Source organism: Neoarius graeffei, chromosome 1, assembly GCF_027579695.1.
Source record: "Neoarius graeffei isolate fNeoGra1 chromosome 1, fNeoGra1.pri, whole genome shotgun sequence".
NCBI classification, from domain to species: domain Eukaryota; kingdom Metazoa; phylum Chordata; class Actinopteri; order Siluriformes; family Ariidae; genus Neoarius; species Neoarius graeffei.
This window is the reverse complement of record NC_083569.1, coordinates 74,006,657-74,025,950: the sequence shown is the minus strand read 5'-3', so window position 1 is coordinate 74,025,950 and position 19,294 is coordinate 74,006,657. Positions and strand designations below refer to the sequence as shown.

Below are 19,294 nucleotides of genomic sequence, written 5' to 3'. Positions count from 1 at the left end.
TACACGTAAAGTGAAATATTTCAAGCCTTTTTTGTTTTAATTTTGATGATTATGGCTTATAGCTCATGAAAATCAGAAACCTAGTATCTCAGATTATTAGAATATTTCCTAAGATCAATCAAAAAATGATTTACAATACAGAAATATCCAACTTCTGAAAAGTATCTTCATTTATACAGTACACTCAATACTTGGTTGGGGCTCCTTTACCATGAATTACGGCATCGATGTGGCGTGGCACGGAGGCAATCAGCCTGTGGCACTGCTGATGTGTTATTGAAGCCCAGGTTGCTTTGATAGCAGCCTTCAGCTCATCTGTATTTTGGGGTCGGATGTTTCTCATCTTCCTCTTGACGATACCCCATAGATTCCCAATGGGGTTCAGGTCAGGCGAGTTGACTGGTCAATCAAACACAGTAATATCATAGTCAGCAAACCATTTGGTGGTAGATTTGGCACTGTGAGCAGGTGCTAAGTCCTGTTGGAAAAGGAAATCATCATCGCCATAAAGTTTGTCAGCAGATAGAAGCACGGAGTGCTCTAAAATCTCCTGGTAGATGGCTGCGTTGACTTTGGATTTAATAAAACTCAGTGGACCAACACCAGCAGATGACATGGCACCCCAAATCATCACAGATTGCAGAAACTTCAAACACCTTGGATTCTGTGCCTTTCCACTCTTCCTCCAGACTCTAGGACCTTGATTTCCAAATGAAATGCAAAATTTACTTTCATCTGAAAAGAGGACTTTGGACCACTGAGCAACAGTCCAGTTCTTTCTCCCCTTAGCCCAGGTAAGACGCTTCTGACGTTGTCTCTGGTTCAAGAGTGGCTTGATATTAGGAATGTGACAGTTGTAACCCCTTTCCTGAAGACAACTTTGCATGATGGCTCTTGATGGACTGACACCAACCTCGGGCCACTCCTTGTGAAGCTCTCCCAAGTTCTTGAATCGAATTTTCTTGACAATCCCCTCAAGACTGTGGTTATCCATATTGCTTGCGCACCTTTTCCAGTTAGCCTTTTCAGCACTGACCTATGGCTTACCCTCCTTCTGAAGAGTGTCGATGATCATCTTCTGGACAACTGTTAAGTCAGCAGTCTTCACCATGATTGTGATTGCGTGTACTGAACCAGACCGAGAGATGCACAGTATTTATACTGTTTGAATAGCAATTTACTCAAACTGTCGAGAGAAGCTGCCTGCATTGCTGTTGCAGGCTCCTGCCCGTTGTTGTACCTGTAACAAAAAGCCCTGGAGAGAGAGAAACCAGCGGGTTATTTTACTGTTTGAGTTCTTTTTCTTGGCCATCCACTGGCATTGTCTGTAACCAGAGTGAAATGTCTGCCTGTCAAATAATGGATCTCCTCAATGGCCCATTTGATGGCAAGGGCTTTTCACTCCAGTACTTGTGCTTGGTAGTAGTCAGCTTCCAGCTAATGTAGACAATGGGGTGTTCCTCTGCCTCAAAGTCCTGTGACAGCACAGCTCCTAGGCCCATTTCCGACGCATCTGTCAGTGCGTTTACATGCACATAGAGAGAATCGAATTTCTGCCGTTGCGCGACTGAAATCGAAGTTCAAAATGCCATGTATACACCTTAATTCGGCTGAAATTGAACCGAACTTGATTTCTCAGAATCGAGCTACACGACCTAGATTATGCGATTTCTGCTGAGCTACTTAGTGCATGTAAACCCTATTGAGCTACGTAGTCGAGCTACTTACTTCAGCACTGCCCCTTCCGGAAGTGACGAGTGACGAGACCACAAGCGGGAAACACAACAGCCTCGGTCAGCATGACAACGAATCATGACAACGGCATGAATCTTTTCTTTTTGTGGCATTGTTTGCACTGTTAAAATTTAGCTCACTAATGGCCCTTTTCCACTACCCTTTTTCAGCTCACTTCAGCTCGCTTCAGCTCACTTCAGCCCGACACGGCTCGCGTTTCGACTACCAAAAACCAGCACGACTCAGCTCGTTTCAGCCCTGCTTAGCCCTGCTTAGCCCCTAAAACTCGCACGGTTTTGGAGTGGGGCTGAAGCGAGCCAAGCCGTGCCGAGTGAGGCTGGGGGCGTGAGCAGACACTCCCCTGTGCACTGATTGGTGAGGAGGAGTGTCCTCACATGCCCACACACGCCCCGCGAGCGCGCTGGGATCTGTAAACACCGCAAACCCGGAAGGAGAATAATTACGAATTACGAGAATTTCTGAAGCCTTATGCGCCTCGCCTCATCTATACACTCTTGCCAGTATCTGTCCGCGTTGTCGGTGACAACAAGCCACAGCACCAAGACCAGCAACACTAACGACTCCATGTCCTCCATGTTTATTGTTTACTATTCGGGTCGTGAGACTACCGCTTAAAAGATCACTGATGTCACTGTTTGCACTGCTTAACGACATCACCTGACGTCCGCCCACTTTCGCTAACTCCACCCAATGTGTCCACCCACTTCCAGCCAGCACGGTTCAGCGCGGTTGTAGTCGAAATGCAACTCCAACAGCCCCGCTCAGCTCGACTCAGCACGGCACGGCTCAGCCCGACTCAGCCGCGTTTGTAGTGGAAAAGCGGCATTACTGTATCACCAAATACATCTGTACAGCTGTTGCATAGCTGTGAATTGTGTACATAAACAAGTCATTGTATTTGTGTGTGTGTGTATGTATATATATATATATATATATATATGTCCAACATCTGAAGAATGTCAATAAAAACAAAACAATTGAACTTTTTGTGTGTTTATTAAGACATAAGTTAAATTGTAAGCAAAAAAAAAATTTTTTTGTAAGCAAAAAATGGACTTTAGAAAAATATACAATTGTGCAAAATAAGTTGTCTTACAAAACAGTGGTCTGCGCAGGACAGTTTGTAGCCATACAGTCTGTTAGAGCAAGCCTAACAGCTTGAGCACGGAACTTGTGAACACGGAACTGCCAGTGTTGCCAGATTGGGTGGTTTTAAGTGCATTTTGGCGGATTTGAACATGTTTTGGGCTGGAAAACGTCAGCAGTATCTGGCAACACTGCTGATAACTTTGTTTATACTCTTGAATAGCTCTTCTTCATGACGACAACTGGAAGTGTACCAACACGATGGGGCGTGTAGCGCCACCTGTGGCTCGGGTGCACAATGTACCTCACACTATAGCTCGATTTGCTTGTATGCATGTAGGATTGGATTTCTCTGGCACCCCTGCTGGGACCCTTAGCTCGATTACCGACAGTAGCTCGATTTGGATGTGCATGTAAACGTACTGTGTGTGTACCAGAAAGGGGTGCTTTAAGTCAGAGTTCCTCAGGACTGGGGAGCTCGTGAGGGCAGCTTTGAGGTCCTGGAACGCTACCTCAGCCACAGGTGTCCAACAGGACTTCTCAGGCTCCCCTTTCTTGGCAAGATCTGAGAGAGGGGAAGCTATAGAGGCAAAGTTAGGCACAGCATGCCGGTAGTTGCCGGCCAGCCCCAAAAAGGCACTTACCCGTTTCTTGGTGGTAGGCGGGGGGGGAATGTACGGCTTTGGTTTGCCTTTCTTGGGGCTTCAGGAGCCCCCGGTTTATGCGGTACCCCAGGTACTGTGCCTCGGTCAGCCCCAGGTGTCATTTTTTGGAATTTGCCATCAGTACCGCATTGCTGAATCTGCCCAGCACTTCCCTAAGGTAGTGAAAGTGATCTTGCCAGCTGGTAAAGTGGATGACCACATCCTCCAGGTAGGCCACTGCATAGGGACAATGATGCCTTAGGACAATGTCCGTTAACCTTTGGAACATTGCTGACACTCCATGGAGCCAAAAGGGAAGGACCCAGTATTGCCAGTGTCTAGACTGGGTGCTAAAGGCCATCTTGGGCTGCACCACTCTGGAGAGGACCCACCTGCCAGTACCCTTTTGTCAGGTTGAGCATGGAGATGAATCTGACCCTCCCTAGGCACTCTATGAGGTCATCCAATCATGGAAGCTGTCGAACTCCAATACTTCATTCAGCCTCCAGAAGTTGTTACAGAGCTGGAGGCTTCCATCAGGCTTGGGTACAACCCAAGGAACTTGTAGCTTGCACTTGGGAGGAGCAGGAGCACATGGTCACTGGGCCAGAATACTCGAGGTCCTCGAGTAGACCTTCTGCTGTTCCCTTTGGGTCGCCCACATGTGCTCTTGTACAATGGGGGCTACCCTCTCAGTCCGCTCTCGCATCTCGTGGACGTAGTCAATGAGGGAGCGAAATGGTGATGGCTGCTCCTCCCCTGCCAAAGTACCACTGCTTGTTTTCAGTAGGGAGAGTGGGCTGCTATCCTTTCAGCACCACAGCCACTACGCAGCAAGGAACACCTCCAGATGATAAAAAAAGGCAGCTGCCAGTCTGGCTTCTTTATAATATATAGCACCTTTCTCACACCCAAGGTCGCTTTACAGCTACAAAAAACAAACAGGAAGGAAAGGGGGGGAAATGATTACACAGAGTGAAATTCCCCCTAGATGTTGTGATCATTTTTCAGTCTTTCAGTCCATGTCGCTGATGCATCCATAACACATCAGCAGCAGCAATTGAGAAGGCTCACATGAAATACAGTTACCTGTATTACATACAGTATATAATTATTAAATACAGTGAGTGTAATGAACATGAATGAGGTGGATTACTAGTTTCAACTTTTCTGTTTACCATATTTTGTACCCAGAGTTGAAACTCTTTAAAAGCATTAGAAATCATGACTAGATCTGTTAATCCCCCTTTAAGAATGTGTTGCCCCACATCATTCTTTTTATTCCATTAATGAAACCTCATGATGTGATGCATTACACAACCCTAATAATTTCATTGTCCAGCTACTGATTGATTAAATTTTAGCCCTCCCATCTGACCAGCCACCACTGCCTCGATTTGTCATGTATTTTTCTTCCTTATCCCCACCTAATCTTTTCAAAATCTTGTCCTGCTTTTCGCCCTTCCCTAACTCTTGTCTTTCCTCTCCTAGACCACCTCGAACAATGTGCAGGAAATCATAGAGTCTCGAGTGGAGAAACGCACAAAAGGTGTGTATGTACCTATCGGAGGGAAGAAGATGGTGGCTTTCCTGGATGATCTAAACATGCCAGCGGTGGATGAATTTGGTTCTCAGCCTCCCCTGGAGCTGCTTCGTCTTTGGATTGACTATGGCTTCTGGTATGACCGGCAGAAACAGACACAAACATGTATCAAGGTAAGAGACTGAGGAGTGTGGCTGTGTGGGGGAGAGAAAGATAATAGGCTATATGTACTTCATTGTATTTGGTTGCTCGTAAAGCATTTTGCATTTATTCTGAATCCTAATCAACAGTTTTGTCTCACACACTTCTGGTGCAAATCAGTTTTTTTTTTTTGGTGTTGTTTTTACCAAATCTCTGATGTTTACCTTTTCTCACTATAATATTGCTAGGCACAAATAAGATGCTAAGTTACTGCTTAATACTAACTGCAGAAAAATGGAAAACTTTTATTTCTTCTCCAATATTTCATTTCCACCATTTTTGCAAGTCGACGTGAAATGCAAATTTTCGTCACGACTGCAGCTTCAAAGTGCAATTTTTACCCGAGACTGTGAAATTACTGTTCAGAGGATTGTTGTTTATGTGGTTTCGGTCAGTAAGAAGCTGGAAAACAAAGGGAAAATCATCTGGCTGGGGTCTTTAAAGATTGTGTACACATCCTGACTCCCATCTGCTCTCTTTTATTCCTTTGTTTTAGGACATGTTCCTGCTTTCCTCCATGGGGCCTCCTGGTGGAGGGAGGACTCACATATCAGGCCGCCTGCAGAGCCGCTTCAATCTCATCAACATGACATTCCCGGCGGTGAGTGAGCCTTCACATGGAACGCCGCACCATGTCCTTTGATTTAATATAAAACAGGAAAAGCCCTAATTAATTTGTTCCTGTTCATTTAAAACATGTGCAGTTTAAACCATTAATCCAAACATGAAATGTTTTTATGTGAAATATGTCTTGTAATTGAGCCTGTGTGCGTCCTTGTCCTAGCTGCCCCTTTGTTGATACTGTATTCTGCTCATTATCATTCTCAATGCCTCTTGCTCTGGCAGAATTGCAATGAAAATGATGATAATGATCAGAGTAGGAACACTGGAGGCTGTCTGATTTGGCAGAATGCATTAAAAGGCTCCTGACTGACTGATTGCTGCTCAGTTCTGATTTTCCCCTTGCAATCTGAAAGCACTCAGTCAACTATACCTCCAACGCGCAAACACATCCTGTTTAACATTTATTTTCATCTATTCATCTATTTCATCTTTCATCTTTTCCAATTTGTCCCTCTGACTTCCCGTGCTCTGTTCTAAGTAGCGTCTAGCTTGTTTTCCATCTCACTTCATTTTCTATTCCTTTACCTTATCTCCTGCATGCGTTTTCCTCTTTATGTATTCTTTACCAATCGTCTCTCATACGTTTCTACCACACTCTGTCATTTTTATATACGATCATTTCTGATCCATTAAGCGTCTTTTTATTTGATGTGTATCCGCCCCACCCACCCTCGATCGCCTCTGTCTGTCTCTAGGAGTCTCAGATCAAGTGTATCTATGGAACAATGATAAACCAGAAGCTGCAGGAGTTTGACGAAGAGGTTAAGCCCATAGGAAATGTTCTGACTCAGGCTACACTGGAGTTGTATTATGCCATTACTGCCCGCTTCTTACCCACTCCTGCTAAAATACACTACCTCTTCAACCTCCGAGACATCTCCAAGGTGAAATACTAATTATTTTATGAAGTAGCAACTACATAAATTTCCGAAACCGGCTGAACTCTCTTTTGGAGTGCATCACATTCTTTTCCTTGATTTGTGTGCGCTACGGTCGAGTGCGATTTTAATCTCTCATTAACTCGTTTTAACATTCCCTCTTTTCCCTCTTCAGGTCTTCCAAGGTCTACTGCGATGTCATAAGGACTTTCATGACACCAAACAGAACATCACACGCCTTTGGATACATGAGTGCTTTCGGTAATTATGTCGAGAAGTATAAACACATATACATTTACAGCTAAACACCCGTATGTCAACATTCAGGTGCTTACCGTACTCATTGTTTCTGTGTAAAGGGTGTTTTCAGATCGGTTGGTGGATCAAGCAGATCTGGAGGCATTTGTTGGGCTTTTGAGTGAGAAACTGGGCTCCTTGTTCGATCTCACTTACCACAACATCTGTCCAAACAAGCAGCCACCTATATTTGGTATGCACTTGCCCTATTTAAGATTTCATAAATGGCTAAATGTCCTGTAGAGGTCTTTAAAACATACAGTATATGAATTTGCTGTTTGCTTTACTAAGGACACATTATAAACAAATATTTTACTCATATAAAACTCACACAGTGTAGAAGAAACCAACAAAATGTCTTGAAAGCTGCGCTTTAAGTTAGTTGTTTCGTTGATTAGCGAGTTGGTTGGTCGATTAATTTGCGCATTTGACTTCATGCAAATGGTGTTGGTCCTGTTTGTTTTCTGTGTGTAGGGGATTTTCTGAAGGACTCGCGTGTGTATGAAGATTTGCAGGACTTTCAATCGCTGAAAGGATTTGTAGAGTCTCAGTTGGAGGACTACAGCCTCACCCCCGGAGTTGTCCCAATGAATCTGGTGCTCTTTAGAGATGCTATTGAGCATGGTGAGATCATAGCTCTAGTACATATCACAGTTCACTAATGCTAAATCACATTAGCACAAATATCCCATTTTTATAAATATCCCTTCGTGTGTGTGTGAGTAATATAGTAGTGCCTCTCATCTTGGGAACAGCACAACACCTGTAGTGCAGTAATGTGCAATACAATTCAAGTCAGTGCAGCAAATCCAGTCTGTGAATAGCTATCCCAGGCTATCTCTGTCTATGAATATCTATCCCAGTCTACAAGTACCTTGCCTAATTTATGTCCCATTGTATGAATGGCCATCCCAGTCTACGAGTACCGAGTCCAGTCTATGAATGGATAGCCCAGTCTGTGAGTAGTCCAGTGCATGAATAGCCAACCTAATGCTATCTAATGCATGAGTAACCGGTTCAATGGTAGTCTAATGCATAAATAGCCAGTTCAGTTCATGAATAGCAAATCCAGCGCCAACGAATGAGTAAACAGATCAGGTTCTGTTCAGTGCTTGAGTGTCGAGTGCTAATCTAGGTGGCTATGAGTAACAAGTTCAGTGTGGTCTCATTCATGAGTTGTCAGTCCTTTGCAGTAATAGCCAGTACAATGTCCACTGGCAATCCAGTCCATGAGTAGCTAGTCCAGTGTTACCCCTTTTCCACCAAATCAGTTCCAGGGCTGGTTCGGGGTCAGTGCTGGTTCACAACTCGTTCAACTTGCGAGCCAGCTGAGAACCAGTTTGCTTTTCCATAGCTCGGGGTGCTAAGGGGAGCCACGTCAGTTACATCGCTGTATACGTCAGTTACGTCGCTGTATATGTCAGTTACGTCGCTGCGTTTGCATAAACCTTGGCGCGAACATCGAAGCAACAACAACACGGAGCAGCAACAACAACAACAATAATGGATGACTTCGCGTTTGTACAGCTGCTGCTTGTCGGCGCTTAAAAATGGCGACCTTTCGCGGTCTTGCTATTGTTGTTGGTCTTAAAAACAACGCCCCCCCCCCCCCCCCCCCCCCCGCCCGCCCGCTGATATAAGCGGTTCTTCCCTCTGGCCCAGCAGAGAGTTGGTGCTAGCCTGGAACCGGTTTTTCTGGCCCCAGAGCCAGTTCTTTGTCAGTGGAAACAGAAAACCTGGTTCCAAACAAAGCACTGGCCCCGAACCAGCCCTGGAACTGCTTTGGTGGAAAAGGGGCATGTGTCAGTAGCCAGTGCAATGGCAGTCTAATCCATGAGTAAGCCCAAATTGCAAACAAGAGCTCAAATGTCCCATTTCTGGAGCCAGTTGAAGTGAAAATACAAGAGTATAGAAGCAAACAAGACTGCAACAATCAAGGGCAAAGTGAGCCTAGTGATCCCTTGTTACTTAAATAATTGCCCTTCTCCATCTTACTATGAAGGATGCAATTATATTACAAACCCCATAACAATTATGCGTCCAGTCCCACAACACAGTGTGTAATCAGTCTGTGTCACTCAACACTGGTACAAACCTGGCACAGCACGTCCACATTCCACTGAATTAAGCTGCGTATTAAACTCAGGGGTATAAGATTAGACACATCAGACTCCGCTCAGTGCAGACCATTACACCAATCAAACGGGCTTGTCTTAATATTGAGCACTGATTGATTAAGAGATTCATTTTTGTGAGCTGTTGTGCATGCTTGTATGCTTATGCAGTCATTATTTGTGTTAGCATGTTTAAGTTGTTGTGAGTGCTCTTGCTAATATCGCTTTTTTTTTTTTTTTTTAGTGACACGGGTGATGCGTGTGATTGGTCAGCCAAGAGGAAATATGCTTTTGGTAGGCATTGGAGGATCCGGTAGGCAGAGCCTCACAAAACTGTCCACTTATATCTGCGAATACCTGTTGTTTCAAGTGGAGGTCACCAAGCAGTACCGCAAGCAGGAGTTCAGAGAGGGTGAGCCGTTATAGCTACGATGTCTAGATTGTGTTAGATATCCTGAGTTTTCCCCCCAAATTCTTGATTTGTCCAATTTTGAAAAATATATATATACACACAACCCCGATTCCAAAAAAGTTGGGGCAAAGTACAAATTGTAAATAAAAACGGAATGCAATAATTTACAAATCTCAAAAACTGATATTGTATTCACAATAGAACAAAGACAACATATCAAATGTCGAAAGTGAGACTTTTTGAAATTTCATGCCAAATATTGTCTCATTTGAAATTTCATGACAGCAACACATCTCAAAAAAGTTGGGACAGAGGCAGTAAGAGGCTGGAAAGGTTAAAGGTACAAAAAAGGAACAGCTGGAGGACCAAATTGCAACTCATTAGGTCAATTGGCAATAGGTCATTAACATGACTGGGTATAAAAAGAGCATCTTGGAGTGGCAGCGGCTCTCAGAAGTAAAGATGGGAAGAGGATCACCAATCCCCCTAATTCTGCGCCCACAAATAGTGGAGCAATATCAGAAAGGAGTTCGACAGTGTAAAATTGCAAAGAGTTTGAACATATCATCATCTACAGTGCATAATATCATCAAAAGATTCAGAGAATCTGGAAGAATCTCTGTGCATAAGGGTCAAGGCCGGAAAACCATACTGGGTGCCCGTGATCTTCGGGCCCTTAGACGGCACTGCATCACATACAGGCATGCTTTTGTATTGGAAATCACAAAATGGGCTCAGGAATATTTCCAGAGAACATTATCTGTGAACACAATTCACCGTGCCATCCGCCGTTGCCAGCTAAAACTCTATATCAAAGAAGAAGCCGTATCTAAACATGATCCAGAAGCGCAGACGTCTTCTCTGGGCCAAGGCTCATTTAAAATGGACTGTGGCAAAGTGGAAAACTGTTCTGTGGTCAGACGAACCAAAATTTGAAGTTCTTTATGGAAATCAGGGACGCCGTGTCATTCGGACTAAAGAGGAGAAGGACGACCCGAGTTGTTATCAGCGCTCAGTTCAGAAGCCTGCATCTCTGATGGTATGGGGTTACATTAGTGCGTGTGACATGGGCAGCTTACACATCTGGAAAGACCCCATCAATGCTGAAAGGTATATCCAGGTTCTAGAGCAACATATGCTCCCATCCAGACGACGTCTCTTTCAGGGAAGACCTTGCATTTTCCAACATGACAATGCCAAACCACATACTGCATCAATTACAGCATCATGGCTGCGTAGAAGAAGGGTCCGGGTACTGAACTGGCCAGCCTGCAGTCCAGATCTTTCACCCATAGAAAACATTTGGCGCATCATAAAACGGAAGATACGACAAAAAAGACCTAAGCCAGTTGAGCAACTAGAATCCTACATTAGACAAGAATGGGTTAACATTCCTATCCCTAAACTTGAGCAACTTGTCTCCTCAGTCCCCAGACGTTTACAGACTGTTGTAAAGAGAAAAGGGGATGTCTCACAGTGGGAAACATGGCCTTGTCCCAACTTTTTTGAGATGTGTTGTTGTCATGAAATTTAAAATCACCTAATTTTTCTCTTTAAATGATACATTTTCTCAGTTTAAACATTTGATATGTCATCTATGTTCTATTCTGAATAAAATATGGAATTTTGAAACTTCCACATCATTGCATTCCGTTTTTATTTACAATTTGTACTTTGTCCCAACTTTTTTGGAATCGGGGTTGTGTGTGTGTATTTTTTTTTTTAATTGAAAAAATAATCACTGATAGTGTGGAGTGACCACACCAGAGATTTTATTATGCTAATGCCACAGCAGTTTGCCAAAACTTGCACATTTTTTAAATTTGAAAATGACACACCATGCACATATTAGCTGTGTTGAAACTATTTTTGGGGCTGAAAAAAATGACTGATATTGAAAATAGCTGTTTGAAACAATGTTCGCAATTTCTTTGCTTTACTTTTCCCAGGGTTAATATAGTTAATGAAAACTAAGAATAAAACTAAAACAAGCAGTGAAAAATTAATTTCAATAAGTTTGCGCTGTGGCGGCACGGTGGTGTAGTGGTTAGCGCTGTCGCCTCACAGCAAGAAGGTCCTGGGTTCGAGCCCCGGGGCCGGCGAGGGCCTTTCTGTGTGGAGTTTGCATGTTCTCCCCGTGTCCGCGTGGGTTTCCTCCGGGTGCTCCGGTTTCCCCCACAGTCCAAAGACATGCAGGTTAGGTTAACTGGTGACTCTAAATTGAGCGTAGGTGTGAATGTGAGTGTGAATGGTTGTCTGTGTCTATGTGTCAGCCCTGTGATGACCTGGCGACTTGTCCAGGGTGTACCCCGCCTTTCGCCCGTAGTCAGCTGGGATAGGCTCCAGCTCGCCTGCGACCCTGTAGAACAGGATAAAGCGGCTACAGATAATGAGATGAGATGAGAAGTTTGCGCTGTGCAGCCTTCTGTTAAATGTAGTCAGGTGGGAATACATGACATTTGTTACTTTTCCATTTTGGAAAATTTGTGATCTATTCTGTGTTGTTTTCCTTCATGCGATAACAGATTTTGTGTGTGACGGGGGCTTAAGTAACAGATAAACAGTAAACAGCTTGTGTATTATCTAGTTATTTTGGGATAGCTATGGCTGTTCAGTACATGAAAAACTGAAACTAACACTGAAACTAAATTAAAACTAGTTTATTCTTCAAAATAAAAAGAAAACTAAAACTATTTATGCACTTACGAAACTAAACTGAAATTAAAAAAAACCTGAAAGATTAAATAAAAATAAAAAACTAATGAAAATTTCAAAACTATAATAACTCTGCTTCTTTCTGTGGATATGTGAGGCAGGAGTTGCTCAGTGAGTCTCAATCAGCATATATTTGGAAATGAATGCGGTTTCACAGACTCCCACTCAAGGGCGGGGGGAAGTTGGCCACCCACCTCTGATTAGAGGGCTTTTTTTTTTTTAAAGAAAAAATTTCATGACATAGAGAAGTACCAAACGGTGGACTCAGCATCAGCATACAGTGGTGCTTGAAAGTTTGTGAACCCTTTAGAATTTTCTATATTTCTGCATAAATATGACCTAAAACATCATCAGATTTTCACACAAGTCCTAAAAATAGATAAAGAGAACCCAGTTAAACAAATGAGACAAAAATATTATACTTGGTCATTTATTTATTGAGGAAAATGATCCAATATTACATATCTGTGAGTGGCAAAAGTATGTGAACCTTTGCTTTCAGTATCTGGTGTGACCCCCTTGTGCAGCAATAACTGCAACTAAACGTTTCCGGTAACTGTTGATCAGTCCTGCACACCGGCTTGGAGGAATTTTAGCCCGTTCCTCCGTACAGAACAGCTTCAACTCTGGGATGTTGGTGGGTTTCCTCACATTAACTGCTCGCTTCAGGTCCTTCCACAACATTTCGATTGGATTAAGGTCAGGACTTTGACTTGGCCATTCCAAAACATTAACTTTATTCTTCTTTAACCATTCTTTGGTAGAACGACTTGTGTGCTTAGGGTCGTTGTCTTGCTGCATGACCCACCTTCTCTTGAGATTCGGTTCATGGACAGATGTCCTGACATTTTCCTTTAGAATTCGCTGGTATAATTCAGAATTCATTGTTCCATTAATGATGGCAAGCTGTCCTGGCCCAGATGCAGCAAAACAGGCCCAAACCATGATACTACCACCACCATGTTTCACAGATGGGATAAGGTTCTTATGCTGGGATGCAGTGTTTTCCTTTCTCCAAACATAACACTTCTCATTTAAACCAAAAAGTTCTATTTTGATCTCATCCGTCCACAAAACATTTTTCCAATAGCCTTCTGGCTTGTCCATGTGATCTTTAGCAAACTGCAGACGAGCAGCAATGTTCTTTTTGGAGAGCAGTGGCTTTCTCCTTGCAACCCTGCCATGCACACCATTGTTGTTCAGTGTTCTCCTGATGGTGGACTCATGAACATTAACATTAGCCAATGTGAGAGAGGCCTTCAGTTGCTTAGAAGTTACCCTGGGGTCCTTTGTGAGCTCACCGACTATTACACGCCTTGCTCTTGGAGTGATCTTTGTTGGTCGACCACTCCTGGGGAGGGTAACAATGGTCTTGAATTTCCTCCATTTGTGCACAATCTGTCTGACTGTGGATTGATGAAGTCCAAACTCTTTAGAGATGGTTTTGTAACCTTTTCCAGCCTGATGAGCATCAACAACGCTTTTTCTGAGGTCCTCAGAAATCTCCTTTGTTCGTGCCATGATGCACTTCCACAAACATGTGTTGTGAAGGTCAGACTTTGATAGATCCCTGTTCTTTAAATAAAACAGGGTGCCCACTCACACCTGATTGTCATCCCACTGATTGAAAACACCTGACTCTAATTTCACCTTCAAATTAACCGCTAATCCTAGAGGTTCACATACTTTTTGCCACTCACAGATATGTAATATTGGATCATTTTCCTCAATAAATAAATGACCAAGTATAATATTTTTGTCTCATTTGTTTAACTGGGTTCTCTTTATCTACTTTTAGGACTTGTGTGAAAATCTGATGATGTTTTAGGTCAAATTTATGCAGAAATATAGAAAATTCTAAAGGGTTCACAAACTTTCAAGCACCGCTGTAGTAAACTTCATCAGTATCAGAACCTCGCAAGGCTCTGGATGATTATTTTGAGCCATTTTTAACTCATGAAATACTGATTTTAAAAAAAAATTAACATGTTCATTTTGTCAATATTAACACGAGCACTGATTATTTTCATAACAGTACAATCATATCATTTAGTTTACAGCTCAAAAAACACATTCAAGTGTGCAGTACCTCTTTGAAGTGTTTTGGGTTCTTTTCGTAATTAGATAAATGTAATTGCTGTGTCTAACGCAGACATTAAGAAGCTGTACAGGCTGACAGGAGTGGACAACAAGCCCACAGTTTTCCTGTTTAATGACACTCAGCTTGTGGACGAGTCCTTTCTAGAGGATATCAACAACATCCTCAGTTCTGGAGAAGTGCCCAATCTGTTCAAGTCGGACGAATTTGACGAGGTCTGTCTCCTGTTGATTAAACTTACAAGTGTGTTCGTATGCTTGTGGGTGCGTTCATTGATAGTGTTGTTATATTTCTCTTGTGCAGATCCAGAATGCTCTTTATGAGTCTGCAAGGACGGACAACGTGGACGAGACTCCAGACTCCATGTTTAACTACCTGATAGAGCGTGTGAGAAACAACCTCCACATAGTGTTGTGCATGAGTCCTGTAGGAGACCCTTTCAGGTACTTACTCTTCGGAAACAGCAAGATACATATTGAGTTCGTTTACATAAAACAAGAGCGCACTGCTGCTTCCATCCCAACCAGATACTACTTTGTGAAATGAATGCCTCGAATGCTCGAATGGAATTAGACCAAATTGATTGAATGGGTGAAATTCGGTCAGCATTAGCTGAGTAGCCTAGTCCTGGAATCAAATCGCACACCTCACCTCTAATGATGATGATAAATACTGGAATGATTTCTGCAGGTCTAATTTTAGTCACGGCTAGAGTTTTCTAATTCAGTGCTACATTCAAAGAGAACTCCGAGAAAGCCCTGCAGCCATCTTATTATTTCAGTTTTATGAGTTTCACAGTGCCGAAATCAGTGCACTGATATTCAATCCGACTGAGAGAGTTAGTCTCCGGCAAAGTGAAAGCAATTTACTGAGCCAGACAAAGAACCACTTCGAGCTCACCTGTCATCCTGAGATCTTCATCAATAGTCAGCATGAGTGCTAGGAGTTGCCCGGTCCTGACCTTCCTTTCGAGTCTTCTCATTACTTACTGCCTTCACTTGGGTTTTATATTCATCAAAAACTCTCTATCTGTCTCTTTCTCTCTTATTATTCTCTCGTGCTCCCTCTTCTCTTCTTCCTCTTTAATCAGCGATTTGCATCCCTTGTCAGCATAACGAGGTGGCTTGTGTCAAGTGACCCTGGGGTCACGCCTAATTAAAAATGACAGTATCTGAATCAAGCTGTGGGCTTAGGCCGAATGGCCTTATTTGTAATTGGTGGGTTGATTACCATGGTAGCACTTTAATGGCAACTACTGGCCCAAAAGGCAGCGTAATCATGCATGACAAATCAGCAAATGAACACTGGATGACCTGTGAGCGGAGCAAGGAATGTAGGCTGTGTGTATGGAAGAAAATGATGTGAAATTAGTTAATAACCTCCTAGTTGTAACCATAAAAGAGGTGTCTGAAGGCAGATATATGTACAGCTTGTAAGGGGAAATATGAGAAATAGCACTGCTTTTCCACCTTTTAACTCAACCTTTGTGTGTGTGTGTGTGTGTGTGTGTAGGAATCGTATTCGTCAATACCCAGCATTAGTGAACTGCACTACAATTGACTGGTTCTCTGAGTGGCCACAAGATGCTTTATTAGAAGTAGCTGAGAGATATTTGGATGGACTCAACTTGGGGGATGTGGAAGGGGTAAAAACACACACACACGCACAGATCAAGAGAGAGATACTATCGCACAACTCGTTAAAACATATATACCATATACACCCATCATCCACTTAGAAATACCTATACACCAGCACATTCAAGTAATTATCCAGTCTGCCAATCATGTGGCAGCAGCCCAATGCATTAAATCATGCAGATACAGGTCAAGAGCTTCAGTTATTCAGTCATCTATTCCCGGTCTTCAGCTACCCAGTTTCAGCGAGTTTGTGCCTACAGTACTGTAGCCTCCGATTCCTGTTCTCAGCTGATAGGAGAGGAACAAGATGTGATCTTCTGCTGTTGTAGCCCTGATCTGCCTCAGGTTCAACATCTCATCTCATCTCATTATCTCTAGCCGCTTTATCCTGTTCTACAGGGTCGCAGGCGAGCTGGAGCCTATCCCAGCTGACTACGGGCGAAAGGCGGGGTACACCCTGGACAAGTCGCCAGGTCATCACAGGGCTGACACATAGACACAGACAACCATTCACACTCACATTCACACCTACGGTCAATTTAGAGTCATCAGTTAACCTAACCTGCATGTCTTTGGACTGTGGGGGAAACCGGAGCACCCGGAGGAAACCCACGCGGACACGGGGAGAACATGCAAACTCCACACAGAAAGGCCCTCGCCGGCCCCGGGGCTCGAACCCAGGACCTTCTTGCTGTGAGGCGACAGCGCTAACCACTACACCACCGTGCCGCCCCCAGGTTCAACATGTTCTGAGATATTTTTCTGCTCACCATGAGTGATTATTTGAGTTTTACCGTAGACCTCCTGTCAACTCAAACCAGTCTGGCCGTTCTCCTCTGACCTCTCTCATCAACAAGGCTTTTGCACCACACTGGATGTTTTTGTTTTCCTTACCATTCCGTGTACAACTGTTGTGTGTGAAAATACCAGGAGATCATCAGTTTCTGAAATACCCAAACCAGCTCGTCTGGCACCAACAACTATGCCATGGTCAAAGTCACTGAAATCCCGTTTTTATCCCATTCTGATGTTTGATGTAAACATGAATTGAAAAATTTGGCCTGTCTCTGTATGCTTTAATCATGCAACCATGTGATTGGCTCCATCATGGTTTTAAACTATATTGTAAAGATTTTTATTCAACAGGCATGAACAGAAACTCGACACTTATTGGCTGATTGTGCTTGTTCTTAAAATATTCATAAATCCATACTGTCACACAGAAAAATACAGTGCTGAGTGTAAATGAGTGCGCCCCCTTTGAAAAGTAACATTTTAAACAATATCTCAATGAACACAATTAATTTCCAAAATGTTGACAAGACAAAGTTTAATATAACATCTGTTTAACTTATAACGGGAAAGTAAGGTTAATAATATAACTTAGATTACACATTTTTCAGTTTTACTCAAATTAAGGTGGTGCAAAAATGAGTACACCCCACAACAAAAACTCCTCCATCTAGTACTTTGTATGGCCGCCATGATTTTTAATGACAGCACCAAGTCTTCTAGGCATGGAATGAACAAGTTGGCGACATTTTGCAACATCAATCTTTTTCCATTCTTCAACAACGACCTCTTTTAGTGACTGGATGCTGGATGGAGAGTGATGCTCAACTTGTCTCTTCAGAATTCCTCAAAGAAAATAATTTCTTTCCACCACAAAGGTGAAGGCTACAAGAAGATCAGCAAAGCTTTACTTATCAGTCAGAATACTGTCGCAAAAGTGGTACAAACATTTAAGAAAGATGGAACTGCAACCATCTCACAGAGACGTCCAGGTCGTCCACGGAAGTTAACACCTCGACAGGAGCGTCTTCTGATGAGAAGGGTTGAAGAAAATCGGCATGCAAGTTCACTGCAGTTATCTAAAGAAGTAGAAAGCCAAACTGGGGTGACTATTTCCCGTGACACAATATGGCGTACACTGCAGAGGAATGGCATGCATGGATGCCGTCCACGAAAGAAGCCTCTCCTAAAGCCCAGGCACAAAAAAGCCCGCCTAGAGTTTGCCAGGGCCCATGCTGACAAAGATGAAGACTACTGGGACTCTACACTCTGGAGTGATGAGACCAAGATAAATGTTTTTAGAACTGATGGCTTCAAAACTGTATGGCATCACAAAGGTGAGGAATACAAAGAAAACTGCCTGGTGCCTACAGTGAAACATGGTGGTGGCAGTGTCCTTATGTGGGGCTGCATGAGTGCTGCTGGTGTCGGGGAGCTGCATTTCATTGATGGCATCATGAATTCACAGATGTATTGCTCTATACTGAAAGAGAAGATGCTACCATCACTCCGTGCCCTTGGTCGTCGTGCACTTTTCCAACATGACTAAACACACATCTAAGGCCACTGTTGGATTTCTGAAGAAGAACAGGGTGAAAGTGATTCAGTGGCCAAGTATGTCTCCTGATCTGAACCCAATCGAACACCTCTGGGGAATTCTGAAGAGACAAGTTGAGCATCACTCTCCATCCAGCATCCAGTCACTAAAAGAGGTCGTTGTTGAAGAACGGAAAAAGATTGATGTTGCAAAATGTCGCCAACTTGTTCATTCCATGCCTAGAAGACTTGGTGCTGTCATTAAAAATCATGGAGGCCATACAAAGTACTAGATGGAGGAGTTTTTGTACCCTAATTTGAGTAAAACTGAAAAATGTGTAATCTAAGTTATATTATTAACCTTACTTTCCCGTTATAAGTTAAACAGATGTTATATTAAACTTTGTCTTGTCAACATTTTGGAAATTGTTTGTGTTCATTGAGATATTGTTTAAAATGTTATTTTTCAAAGGGGGGTACTCATTTACGCTCAGCACTGTATTATTTCGACACTGTATTAGCCAGATACTCTATTAGTTCAGGTTAAAAGGAGGATTATGGAGGAGACCTTTCCCTGAGAATCTGATATCATTTGAATGGATTTATGAGTTGAATTAATCTCTTATATCCCTGATCTGCAGATCCAGAGCAAAGTGGCTTGTATCTTTATGACGATGCACCAGTCAGTCGTGCAGTTTTCTCAGAGGATGAAGTTGGAGCTCAAGAGGCCCAACTATGTCACACCCACCAACTACCTTGAACTTGTCTCCGGATATAAGAAGTATTTATCCTTCTATTAGTCTTTAAATCATATGTGCTATAAAAGAGTGAAAGCGATGTAGACAGACTGTTGCTCTTTTTATATATACCCGTCTCACTCTCTGCTTTACACATTCCAAAATTCATTTGGCTGTGATATTTTCTTCTCTCTCTCTCTCTCTCTCTCTCTCTCTCTCTCT

The 19,294-nt window shown here is 43.0% G+C and overlaps 1 protein-coding gene across 1 annotated transcript in view; it reads left to right on the top strand.

Moving 5' to 3' along the window:
- Positions 1 to 19,294, top strand: part of dnah2 (dynein, axonemal, heavy chain 2) — a 432,951-nt gene that overhangs the window by 341,047 nt on the left and 72,610 nt on the right. Inside the window, exons 50-60 of the mRNA XM_060919614.1 lie at positions 4,977 to 5,201; positions 5,726 to 5,830; positions 6,549 to 6,737; positions 6,907 to 6,992; positions 7,091 to 7,221; positions 7,503 to 7,652; positions 9,387 to 9,554; positions 14,422 to 14,582; positions 14,671 to 14,810; positions 15,880 to 16,012; positions 18,977 to 19,116. Coding sequence (XP_060775597.1) covers positions 4,977 to 5,201; positions 5,726 to 5,830; positions 6,549 to 6,737; positions 6,907 to 6,992; positions 7,091 to 7,221; positions 7,503 to 7,652; positions 9,387 to 9,554; positions 14,422 to 14,582; positions 14,671 to 14,810; positions 15,880 to 16,012; positions 18,977 to 19,116 — 1,628 coding nt within the window. The remainder of the gene's footprint in view (positions 1 to 4,976; positions 5,202 to 5,725; positions 5,831 to 6,548; positions 6,738 to 6,906; positions 6,993 to 7,090; positions 7,222 to 7,502; positions 7,653 to 9,386; positions 9,555 to 14,421; positions 14,583 to 14,670; positions 14,811 to 15,879; positions 16,013 to 18,976; positions 19,117 to 19,294) is intronic.